We start from the raw sequence: 12442 nt of genomic DNA on the forward strand, positions 1-12442 counted from the left end.
AGATCTCGTCCGCCAAAATCAAGCCTATGTACTGTGTATTCCATGCTCTATGCCAATAAATGCTGTTGAAATTTATCCGTGTCAACGTATGTATTTTCATATCTGCGCATCTGCTCGCGCAGACATCACACATCATCAGTGTTTCATGCGATTCAGAGTTTGAGTTTCAAACAATGAGCTTATGTTGCGTTCACACTTCACACCATGTAACTTGGAAGAGATAGAAACCCATGACGATATACTTGGAGCGGTTCGTGACTCGGATTTATGTGTCTCAATGGCAACACTATCAACGCCGAAATGAATCTGCAGCAGTCAGGTGCTACAGGTCAGTGCTCTTTAAAGGGGTGGCTCAGGATTTTGGAGCTAATTTCCAAGTTAGCCTGGGTGTTATTTATTATTTAGTGGAGACAGTTTTCAAAAATTTTCACCCAGTCTTTCCAGTTGCATAGTTCGCCGGTGCTAGGCTAGCGCGAGTCAACAGTAACTGCTAGCCTGCCATTAAAACAGTTTTACCCACTCCACAGTACACCAAAAGCAAATAAATTATAACGCCAGACTATCGATGTAAATGTCTGTTGAGAGAATAATGTTAGAAATCAAACTACCCTTTCATCGCATTGCATTAGTTATACTTTGTTCCCTGTATTTATTAGCACAGTACACAGCAGTGGCGGAGTGATATTAAGTTACCTAGGCAACCGAGACTACTACTAGCTAGCTAGACGTCCCGACTGTAGTGCGCTTCTCTTCTGTGTTTACTTTTCGGGGCAGTACTACTAACTGGAGCAAAGTAAAATTCCGCCGCTGCTGAGAAACTAGTTCCTGTAAATGTAATGCGATCATTGAGATGCAAGAGTAGTTTGATTTCTAACATTATTCTCTCAACAGACATTTACATCGATAGTCTGGCGTTATAACTTATTTGCTTTTGGTGTACTGTGGAGTGGCCCGAGTGGGTAAAACTGTTTTAATGGCAGGCTAGCAGATACCGTTGACTCACGCTAGCCTAGCACCGGCGAACTATGCAACTGGGAGGACTGGGTGAAAATTTTTGAAAACTGTCTCCACTGATAAATAACACCCAGGCTAACTTGGAAATGAGGTCCGATGTCCAAAATCCTGAACCACCCCTTTAAGTTGTTTATGTTCACTATTATTGTAATGTTATGTGCTTTGAGACATGAGGTACTGTTTAATGCCCTCTTGTGGTGCTTTTGTTTGCTTTGCTCCCTGCTGTATGCGTCCATGTGTTTTGAAGGAGGCATGGATTTGGAGACGCTCTGAATGGAGGGTGGGATCTTATCGGCCTCTCTGAAAATTGCTTATCCTATACCTTAAAGTGGATTTACTTATTATAGAGATAACAAAAGTTATCATGAGCATTGTAATGTTTGAAGTTGACATCATAAATGTCAGTAGAGTGAGAAGGTTTTAAAATGAGCTGTTTATTCATTAATCCATAAGATCTTACCTTTCATGCTGTGGAAATACAAACCGGAAGACAGAACACAATGAGCACGGCGCTGAGAAGGGGCGGGGCTACATACGGTTTATTACTGTGTTCTGCCCAGAAAGATTGTTTGAAAGACACTAATTTTAGTTACTGGGTAAAATAATTATTTGAAGGTGAATTATGGAGAATGAAAACCTTATCACTTGACTTATAAATCTTATAAAACATCCCTTTATTCCTAAATTAATTAGATTCTCACCTTTGGTTATAAATTACAATTAAACATTTACTAAAGCTTGAGACTTACCTCCGTGTTGTTTTACACAGAAATCCTTTATCATCTGACTGTATCATCAGCAACCTTGCTTTGTTCTGTGCAACAAATATGGGTTTTTATAAATATTTTGTTTGAGTCCCAGAGGAATTATACTCCCTGAAAAACGGAAATTAATTGGATCATTCAGAAGAACGGTGTCCAAGTAGAGCATGTCTCTAAATGAGTGGTTACTGAAATTTAATTTCTATGCTATATCTTCGAAATTATTCTTTGTAATTTACAATTTAATAAGTAGAATAAATACCTAAAATGTAGAGTTAATTATGACACTTTTAACATTGTGGTAACTGTCAAAAGTAGCCTAGTTTAGATTGTTGCTAATAAAAAAGATTTTAAAAGTGCACTATCTGCTAACAGCCACAAGGTGAAGACAAACACTTACAGAATTCAAGCAATAAAATGACAGTCCATTTGATATAATTTGATTGTCTTCCACATTTCAATGTATGTGAAATAAGTCTCCAAATGATGTCTGTTAAAAATAATAAAAATAAAAGTTAAAATGGAGAAAATGTAGTAAGTAATAACAAATGCCGTGGAAATCATCTTCAAATACTTTTATTCATTCCGCCTATTTCTTGACAACACAAATTTTGTTATATTTTTTTCTGAACGTTTCTCAGGGATCCCACAGTGCAACCAGCGCATGTAGGATGTGCACTGTACACAACATATACATACATTGCAGTAACACATGTATATACATTTTTGTAAAGAAAATTTTAAATAATAATAAAAAAGCATTTTAAAACTCAATGTTGTAATTAAAATACATAATCATTTTTTGAATAACCACTGTTTTTCTACCTCAGTGTTTTGCTCCTAACATTGACATGCCCTAAAAAAACCATAATATATTCATTTCCAATTCACCTGGACCAGAACAGTCAAGGCCAAAGGAAAGCAACCATCCTGTCAGTGCACACAGGCTACAGTAGAAATAATACTGTTCACAGAACTTGCAAAATGCTGAAAGAAAAGAACTACAAAATGCAGAAAAATCATTTTTAGGGCCTGACAGTGAGCAATGTGGCAGAACAAGTGTGGCTTCCCAATGCTTGACATCTAAAGTCATTACACCGTCTAAATCACCCGTGCTTCAAAAAAACGTCCAAATAAAGGATCGTCTTTCAGCTAGAAAATACATTCTCATAGACGTTCATGTGCAGTTTCAGTGATACTTACTCTACTTGAACACACATTGCACATTAAATACTGCATATTGGTTTAATGACTATGAGGATGAATACAGACATAAATTCTGTAGTCCCTGTTCTGGATTGATTTTTAGGAACATAATCATAATGAAAAATACATTTTGTGGGTGGACCATTCTTGAGAGCTAACTGATCCTTTAGCATAAACAGTGCAAGCTGATCACTGACCTGCAGATGCTATTTTTAGTCTAGTAATGTTTCCTAATTGCCCTTGTTGCTTAAAATAGGATAAAGGGTCTGTCAATAAAGCCAACAGGGCAATGCATAGGCTCCAAAAGACATGTGTCCAGCATCTCACAAGACTATGATCTAGCTCTAAGGACAAAATGACCATCTACATAAGATACAGTTGCCTTGAACAAATGGGACTGGTTCATAGTGACCAGATTAGACCAGTCCATCTGAGACAGTTTCACATCTGTCACATGTTCTAGACTAAGCCATCAGCTCTCTGTCTCTAGTCTTTTCATTAGTTCATACATTGTTCTTAACAATGCCATACATGGGACTTAAAACAAGTTGATTCCATAGGAGAGGAAACTAGGACTCTTGAGTTGTATAATAAGTGGGGGGAAAAACCCACCTGATAATTAAATATACAAATCAGAACCATCTTTAGATTGTGGAATTGCTGATTAGAAATAGGTCAATTCCAGTAAACACATTTCTAATTCTAGATTTTGGCCTTTTGGAACTATTCTTGACGGGAAACAGGATCAGGAAATAAAACAAGACTTGAATCCGTGTCGCCCACGTGAGCACCAAAATTCACTATCACTAGAGGCCAATCTAGGACCGCAGCTCCAACTAGAAATACATTTCCCACTTGTGTGTGTGAGAGTTTGTATGAGAAAACGCAACTTTGCATCTGGCGCCTCAAGAGGTTACAGTTAATTTGAACTTTATCATGAGGTTGAACGTTTCTGATATTGCCAAATATTCAGATTACAGATCCGTTTCTTTTTGAAAATTCAAGCATAACCTGGATTTTTCACAGTTTAGTCTTAACAAACCCACTGCTGGTCTCTCTTTAGAACGCATCAAGAAAAAAGTCTGTCCAGCTCCACTACACTAATAAAGCCACGTTAAATACTTTCTCAAATCAATGTGCATCTCTCACCCGTCCAGCAGCTGGTTCAGCATCAAAACACAAAGACAACATACAACATGGAAAAAAAATTCATGAAGTGGCTTTAAAATCAAAGCTTGGCAATATGAGGTTGTTTACAGCTGCCCTCAGGATATAAATGAACCCTGAGGGAGAAAAGAAACACATTCATGTGACAATAACTCATTCACATTTGAATGGATGCCATTGGCTGGAGTGGACCTGCTGTAGTTAACCAGTAATATACCACAACCATTACTACACGAGAGGTTTGGTTGACCACAGGCTTGATGGCTGCATCCCAGTTCTCATACTACACCTCATAATGTAACAATATTTTGTAGGCCAACCCAGAATTTGGCATCACCCTGGTTGCCTTGACAAAAAAAAAAACAATAGGATTTTTCAATTGGCAACTTTAGCTCTGGCCAACAAAAATGTTGGATTCTTAAAGGAGAACTCCGGTCAATTTTAACATTGAGCTCATTTTTTTGTACATTTGGAGTGCTGTCAGTACAGAGAACAACGACAAAAATCGGTGTTGCCTACACCGTGTTATCCTCTTTTTAAAATTTGCACCCTGTTGACTTCAATGGGGCAAGTTTTAAACCTGCTTTTAGCCTCTTAACATCCTTGATGTGTCTTTACAAGTGCACAGGTCATATGAGTGATTCCTTCGGAGTGAACGCGGGTCAATCTAACTGCAGTAGATGTGAAAGATATGAATAAAAATGATGTTTATTCAGCCAGCGCAAATACCTGTATTTACATCCTGTTTTCGGTCGAAGTCCATAGTAATCGATTGTCGAGTTCACGCGCATGATCATAGGTACTAAACCAATGCGCGTGAACTCGACAATCGATTACTATGGACTTTGACCGAAAACAGGATGTAAATACAGGTATTTGCGCTGGCTGAATAAACATCATTTTTATTCATATCTTTCACATCTACTGCAGTCAGATTGACCCGCGTTCACTCCGAAGGAATCACTCACATGACCTGTCCACTTGTAATGACACATCAAGGATGTTAAGAGGCTAAAAGCAGGTTTAAAACTTGCCCCATTGAAGTCAACAGGGTGCAAATTTTAAAAAGAGGATAACACGGTGTAGGCAACACCGATTTTTGTCGTTGTTCTCTGTATTGACAGCACTCCAAATGTACAAAAAAATTAGCTCAATGTTAAAATTGACCGGAGTTCTCCTTTAAGTTACATGTCAATCTTCATAAATGAACAACTTTTATAAATTTTGAAGTCTAAATACAATCGGCAAAAGTAAAAATCTAAAGTTAGGCTATAAACGAACTACACCACAGTCGCATGACTAAGCTTCCGACAACTCTTGCAGCCTTTACTTAAAAAATTTAAGATTAGCTTTCATGTTCAGTGTGATGATGTTGACTGTAGTCCCATTTAGCCACTTGTTAGCCACCGACTTCTTTAAGACAAGTAAAAGCTTTAAACAAAACTCACAAGGGGATATTACAGATGTATTTTTCGTATAAATGTGAAAATATCTTGAGCTTGAGTTTAACCCAAAACCCATTTAGCCAAAAACCCACTGACTTTGGGATGATGCTAAAATGCTAACTTGTTTCCAGGTTTTGCCTACAAAAGTATGCCACTGATGCACTACACTATTAGCATAGATAAGTGTGTGCCGCCTATCATTGATCAGCCAAACAAATAGTCCCGCCCCAAACTCTAGCCATTGGTTGCCGTGCCAAGCTGGTTGAGATGTTTTGATAGCACCACAGAGCCACAGTATTCCACTTTTCAGGCAAATAATCCTTTGGATTTCTTATAGTTGACTCTTCACATTAAAAGAGCAAAGATGACTGAAAAATCACCTTTCAAATAATAATGTCCTGAATTTTGCATCCATACCAACTTGTGCACAACAACAGCGCATGTAAGAGTGATTTGAGTGCTGAATAGAAAGGCCCACACCTGCCAAACACATCCATCCACGCTCACGGTAAAAGGAGTATACTTTGAAAAGCCTGTACGCTCAACTGTGCGCAAGATGGAGCGGAACATGGAAAATGAAGTCTACCAGGGCCTCAACCATGTCCTAACTATATGTCTAAAAGTATTTTTATTGTGTAGTAGTATGAACACTGGAATGCAGCCGGTGACGCTCAGTAGATGATTCTACCGTGGCTCTTCTGCCAACGCAAATCAATCAATCAGAGGAAGTCATTACAAACAGAGGAGGATAAACCAGTTGCATATAGTTGATGTACCATGGCGCAAGCTATCAAGGAACCAGCCTTGATTCTCCATGGAAGCCTGTTACAAATGAACTCTGGCAACAAATATAGCTCTACATAGAAATTATATATTTTCATAATATCATTCAATTCCATATTTTGTTGTTTTTTTATAAATAAATGTGTACATGTCCACATAACACTTGTTGATAGTAACTCCATATTTTCTTTAACTGGTCCCAGACTCCAAAAGGTTTAAAAAAGGGATGCTCAAGTTTTCCGAGTGTTTAAACCAGAGAGTCGGTGTCAGTTTTTGCAGTGACAGTTGAGTTGTTTTAGCCCTGGGTGAACAGACCGATTTCACCATCATTCCTCCGAACTGCATTTCGGCTCTAAAGACGGAGAAATGAAAGTACTGGGTTTCCTTCAGTGTCTGCTGTCAGAAAGGCCTCACAGTGCTGTAACCAGACTGCGAGTGTGAGAACCGCTCAGTCAGTGCCGCCCACTTACAATTGCCCCGCCCCCATCCAAGCTCATCTGATCGCTTACGTGTGGAGATGTTCGTTACATTCGCTGAACCGGGAACTCTGTTCGTCAGTGATAGCGACTTCTCCTTTCTTCACTGTCTGAATCATAGTCTTTTAACCCGATACCTTTCTGTAGTTTCATTAGAGAATCTTTCATCTGTAAACACACAAATGTATCATTGAAATCCTGCAGTGATTGCAGTTCAAAGGAATAGTTCACCCAAAAGATTTGGAATATAATCATACGAACCAATTTCATGATGCTTTTGCATCCTTTTCAAGAGCAACAAGTAAAGTTCTTTTCTCCTTTTGTGTTCCACTAAAGAAAGCAAGTCATATGGATTTACAATGACATGAAAATGAGTAAATGATGACAGAATTTTCATTTTGGTTGAACTATCCCTTTGAGTTCCTTTCTTCCTTATAGAGTGGTGCAGGGATGACATCATGAACCCGGAAGACTAATGGTGGTTTCTTGAAGATTTTCCTATGGGGTTTTTCAATTTATGAGTAAAATAAAGCCTATGGCAAACATAACTTGACGATACTTGCCATTTTATTCTACAACATAAATTACACACACTCACACCCCAAACTGTCTTATCTAGTTACTTATTAGAAACATACACTTCAAAATGTGTGTTTTCGCTATATATGGAAGTAAAATAATGACAAATGTTTTTGAAACAAAAAAGCTTGTTGAATTGCACTACTTGGAAAAATTTGGATTGCATTTACCCTGCTTGCATTTTAATGCATTGTATTTTTAGGGCTTGCATTTTTATGGGCTGAAATTCAACATGGTTGTATATTTAAGCTGTAAATATTTCAATTCAAAACATTTCACACACGTTTTCATTAATAAAAATGCAATAATCCATATTCACCTTTCAGATTTCACTTCCAAAATGTTCATTCTGTTTAAAAATGCAACCTATAATATTCGAGAGGCAATTTTCGGTCCATTTTATTTCGCTTTACAAATTCGCTTACACAAATTCGACAGAAAATTCCACATTTGACATCCGGGAACGGCAGGAATATCAGTAGATTGTCGATTGATAATCACCATATCTGTTAGTCGTCCTCACCAGCAGGGGGCGCAAGCGGCTGTTAATGAAGAAAACTATAGAGCAACGGGTGAGAGAGAGTCATTCATTCATAAAAACGGATTTACAGAAATGAAGCAAGCGGTAAGTATTTGTGACGATTATCAGGGCCAGTATATTATGGAAAAGCTGATTAAGATATTTAAGTCTTCACAGTTATTTTTGCACATGTAAGCAGCTTTCTCTACCATGAACGAGATTATAATTCCCCGATGCTGATGTACAGCTAAAACATTAAATCTGAGGAAGTAGACATATATTTCTCTCGGCTGTTTAGTTTTCTTAACTTTATATTGCGGTGATGTGCTGCAGAACTGGGGATTCCCTCATTCTCCAGGATTCCCCTGCAGTCAGGACACTTAATGGACTAATACAGTAGTAAAAAAGACCAACCACCTTATTGGGGATGTAGGCTATATTAGATATAGGAACAGGCAAGCGGACTTGGAATATGAATGTAACGCGTAAAGTTTGACGCTGAGTGATTCCCAGTGGCATAAAGTTGGCTTTACACTGGATATTCAATATTCGCACATTTAGGACCGTCTCTAAAGTTACATACGACATTGGTTCACACGTTTCTAACTTCTAGCATTTGAAGACAATGACTTGCAGTCATAAAAGCAACTGTAAATTGTTAATGTAGGTGTCAGGCATGATGCACGCTTTTTAGATAGGCCAAGTTGATATTAAAATAAATATGAGATCATGCGGTAGGTCTACTGAAACAACAGCAATATTTACACATGATTTTACAGTTTATTTTATTAAATGTCAAAAATCTAAAAGGTGTGCATCATGCCTGGCATGCACCAAAATGAACACGTGTAATGTTGAATTTTCTGTCGAATTTGAACCACTGAATTTGTGGAAGCGAATTTGTAAAGTGAAATAAAATTGACTGAAAATTGCCAGTTGAATATTATAGGTTGTATTTTTAAACAGAATGAATATTTTGGAAGTGAAATCTGAAAGGTGAATATGGATTATTGAGTTTTTAATAATGAAAACATGTGTGAAATGTTTTGAATTGAAATATGCAAAGCTTAAATATACAACCATGTTGAATTTCAGCCCATAAAAATGCAAGCCCTAAAAATACAATGCATTAAAATGCAAGCATATTTTTTTCAAGTAGTGCAATTCAACAAGCTTTCTTGTTTCAAAAACATTTGTCATTATTTTAATTCCATAGCTATGGGTGTGTGTAATTCACATTGTAGAACAAAATGTCAAAGCATCTTCAAGTTATATAGCACAGGCATCCCATAGGAAAATCTCAAGGGAACCAGTGACGAATTAGTCTTCCGGGTTTTGACGTCATCCCTGGACCACTCTATTGTTTAATACTGTTTATTATTTCTTAATATGATACAGCTATGAAATTCAAACTTTACTGTACTTGATCGTACCTCATCTAACAACAGCACAGATGACTTTATTATTTCCCTCCATTTCTCCAGCTCGTTTTCATGGTAACGCTGCATAGACTCCAAAAGCTGAGCCCATTCAATCTGTGTTTGCGGAAGTTTACTGCAACACACACACACACACACACACACACACACACACGCACACACACACACACACACAGAGTGAAAAACATTCCTCGTGCAAATATCATTCATGTGTTCATATGCAGCAAAAATCAGTCTATTAATCAGTATTTCTTTTTTTTAAGACTTGAAAAGCACATTTTTTTCAGAGAATATATATTGAATTAGTTTTTTTTTTTTTTGCCACATTGGCATTTTTTCTTCCATAAACCTTACCACAGATTTATGTGTAAAACAAGGAAAAAACAACTGGGCAATGATTTAAGAAAAAATGCAATACTGCTTGTTGTAAGTGTTTTTACATTTTTACCTAAAAACTAAACAAAAATACATATTAATACAATATTTTTTTACAGTGTGCTAACAGTTACGTGCCAACGTTTTACATTTCGTTTAGGTGTTTTGAAAAACCTCACATTCCTTCTCATAAAAATAACAATTAAAGGTCTAGTTACCTTTCCGGAGACCTGAGACCCTGCCATGAGGTCAAACTCTGGGCTGTGTATTCCAGCATCCATAGCTTATAAAACAGCATCATGTTTAAAAAGACCAGCAGCACCAGACTGAGGAACGGAAGAGAACAAACCCAGATCAGCTCATGAACCGCTCTATATCAGCTACATCAAATAAAACACAGCAGCTGAAAATGTTTTGACAGCATTTATACGTTCATACAGATGAAAACATTGAATACCTTACACAAATCCTGCAGGATGCAATGAAAACAGGAGAGAGAAAAGACATGAAGCCAAAGAAAAACAGACCATAATGAATTCCTGCTGACCAACAATGTGAGTAACTTGAACAGTAACTCTGAAAAACTTTTTATCCTCTAATAATGTAACATAGTGTGAGTGACTGACAAAGTTAGAAGATTGAAAACAGACCAAAGTAGACACTGAATGAAACATGCAGTGAGGACATTAAAGTGGCCTATTCTACACTTTTGTGCCATGTTAGAAAATGTAAACATCAAATCATTTTATTTGAAGAAATGATCTGCATGTGTCAATCTGGGTTTGCTAAAATTAGCAATTTGGGAGAAAAGAAGTGGAGAAAATAAGCTTCATTTTGCTGTTTAATCCCTGTGATGTCTTGGTTTTCATTTCTCATTGAGAATACCCACACAGAGCTGATGATGAGCAGGAGTTTGGAAACGCTGTAGAGAGCCAGGCCTTCAGATCTGTGGTCCGGGATGTGTCTGGTCTGTGTGGATCCTGAGACAGCAGATACATTATACTCAATGAACACAGGAAAACACCTAAAAATGCAACCAAAACTATATTCCTGTTCATTAAAGTATCTCAGGAGGAGACTTGGCTGATGTCACACCTGCCACATGTTTGATGCGACGGATGACACTCTTCTCATCCTCAGGTGTGGTGACGGGGCTGAGTGCCTCGTCCTGCTGCCTCATGTGTGTCATGGGCCGCTTCCTCCGCCTCACTGGAGCTGTGTGTAACGCTTTGGATCTGGGAGACTGTTTGTGAGGTTCAGAAAGCACCAGCTTACTCAACTCTAGCTCTAAACACACACACACACACACACACACACACACACAGCAAAGAGAGAAACAGAGATTATTTTCATCTTTATTCTTTTTATCCAGTTCTCTGCAGTTTTTATTTTAATTTGTTTTTTTATTTTATTATAGGCTATATTATATGTATTTCTATTGTATCTTAAACTTTTACTCTGAATGTAAATTAAATATTTAATGTTCAAAATTAATATTTAATTTTCATTACTTTTTTAAAACTTACCTAAATACCTAAAATATTCATCCAGGCCACTCCAGAAGTTTCTCTCAATGAAGCCCTTGACCAATCCCCACGGCTGCTTCTTGTAGCGCAGTTCAGCTGATACTCTTTTAGATTCATAAGCAAAAACCTCAGCATTTTATTCCTCTCACAAAATGTGTTGTTTTTTTGTATAGCACCAAGCAATACACATTATAATGATATTTACTGGATTAAAATAGAGCGCAGACTTTACCTCAGGCGGCACTTGTTCTTGGCGACCCTGGTGAGCATGTAGCGGTTGAGCGTGTAAAAGTAATCGTGATATGGGACATCGTGAGCAATCACCTCTGCGTCGATGATGTAGCACTCGCTCACTTGACTGGCCTTGTGCAAAGTCTACAAGAAAAACAAAGAAACTAAAGCTTTTCGTAGCATCATCATGAAGACAAAAACTACATGAAACATGCCCCAGAGACTGTACAAGGCTTGTTTATCTCCTCAGGTGAGCTCACCTGTGTCTCTGTAACTGTGGCTGTCTTTGGGGCCAGTGGGTTGGAGAGGGCGATGGTGTACCTGATCTCTCTGGTCTGACCAGTGTCCTCTTTCCTCCAGGGGTGATAGACCACATCTGCAAAAGAAAGATAGAGAGAAAGAAGGTGAAAATCAATAATAGTTAGATATATAAACAGATAGATAAACATATAGATAGACAGATAGATAGATAGGGATAGATAGATAGATAAATAGATAGATAGATATATAGGGATAGACAGACAGATAGATAGATAGATAGACAGCTAGATAGATAGATAGATAGATAGGGACAGACAGACAGACAGACAGACAGACAGACAGATAGATAGATAGATAGATAGATAGATAGATAGATAGATAGATAGATAGATAGATAGATAGATAGATAGATAGATAGATAGATAGATAGATAGATAGATAGATAGATAGATAGATAGATAGATAGATAGATAGACAGATAACCAAAGTTGCTCAACCTGAGAAGCGCCTCTGCTCCAGAAACTCTCTCATAAACTGAGATTCAGTGAAGAGGATGTCGTGCAGTTTTTCCACACTGAACATATACACTTCATTAATGTACAGTTTCCCATTCAGATCTTCCTGGAAGGCCTGCACTTCCCCAGCTGAGAAAACACACA

The 12442-nt window shown here is 37.6% G+C and overlaps 1 protein-coding gene and 1 long non-coding RNA gene across 6 annotated transcripts in view; one reads left to right on the forward strand and one right to left on the reverse strand.

Moving 5' to 3' along the window:
- Nucleotides 1-2334: 2334 nt before the first annotated feature.
- Nucleotides 2335-5633, forward strand: LOC307152700. Its single transcript, XR_013820037.1, has 3 exons — nucleotides 2335-4785; nucleotides 4865-4912; nucleotides 5021-5633. It is a non-coding gene; the product is annotated as an uncharacterized lncRNA (long non-coding RNA).
- gramd1ba (GRAM domain containing 1Ba) overlaps nucleotides 5628-12442 on the reverse strand; it is a 51615-nt gene continuing 44800 nt past the window's right edge. For 4 of the 5 annotated variants that reach the window (XM_079861541.1, XM_079861538.1, XM_079861537.1 and 1 more), the window contains 9 exons: nucleotides 12281-12427; nucleotides 11783-11898; nucleotides 11524-11666; nucleotides 11292-11395; nucleotides 10861-11052; nucleotides 10655-10745; nucleotides 9984-10091; nucleotides 9385-9505; nucleotides 5628-7020 (listed from right to left, as the gene is read on the reverse strand). In XM_079861541.1, coding sequence (XP_079717667.1) covers nucleotides 6931-7020; nucleotides 9385-9505; nucleotides 9984-10091; nucleotides 10655-10745; nucleotides 10861-11052; nucleotides 11292-11395; nucleotides 11524-11666; nucleotides 11783-11898; nucleotides 12281-12427 — 1112 coding nt within the window. In that variant the 3' untranslated portion in view covers nucleotides 5628-6930. The remainder of the gene's footprint in view (nucleotides 7021-9384; nucleotides 9506-9983; nucleotides 10092-10654; nucleotides 10746-10860; nucleotides 11053-11291; nucleotides 11396-11523; nucleotides 11667-11782; nucleotides 11899-12280; nucleotides 12428-12442) is intronic. The other variant, XM_079861540.1, reaches the window with a different exon arrangement.

Source organism: Squalius cephalus, assembly GCF_949319135.1.
Source record: "Squalius cephalus genome assembly, chromosome: 24".
NCBI classification, from domain to species: domain Eukaryota; kingdom Metazoa; phylum Chordata; class Actinopteri; order Cypriniformes; family Leuciscidae; genus Squalius; species Squalius cephalus.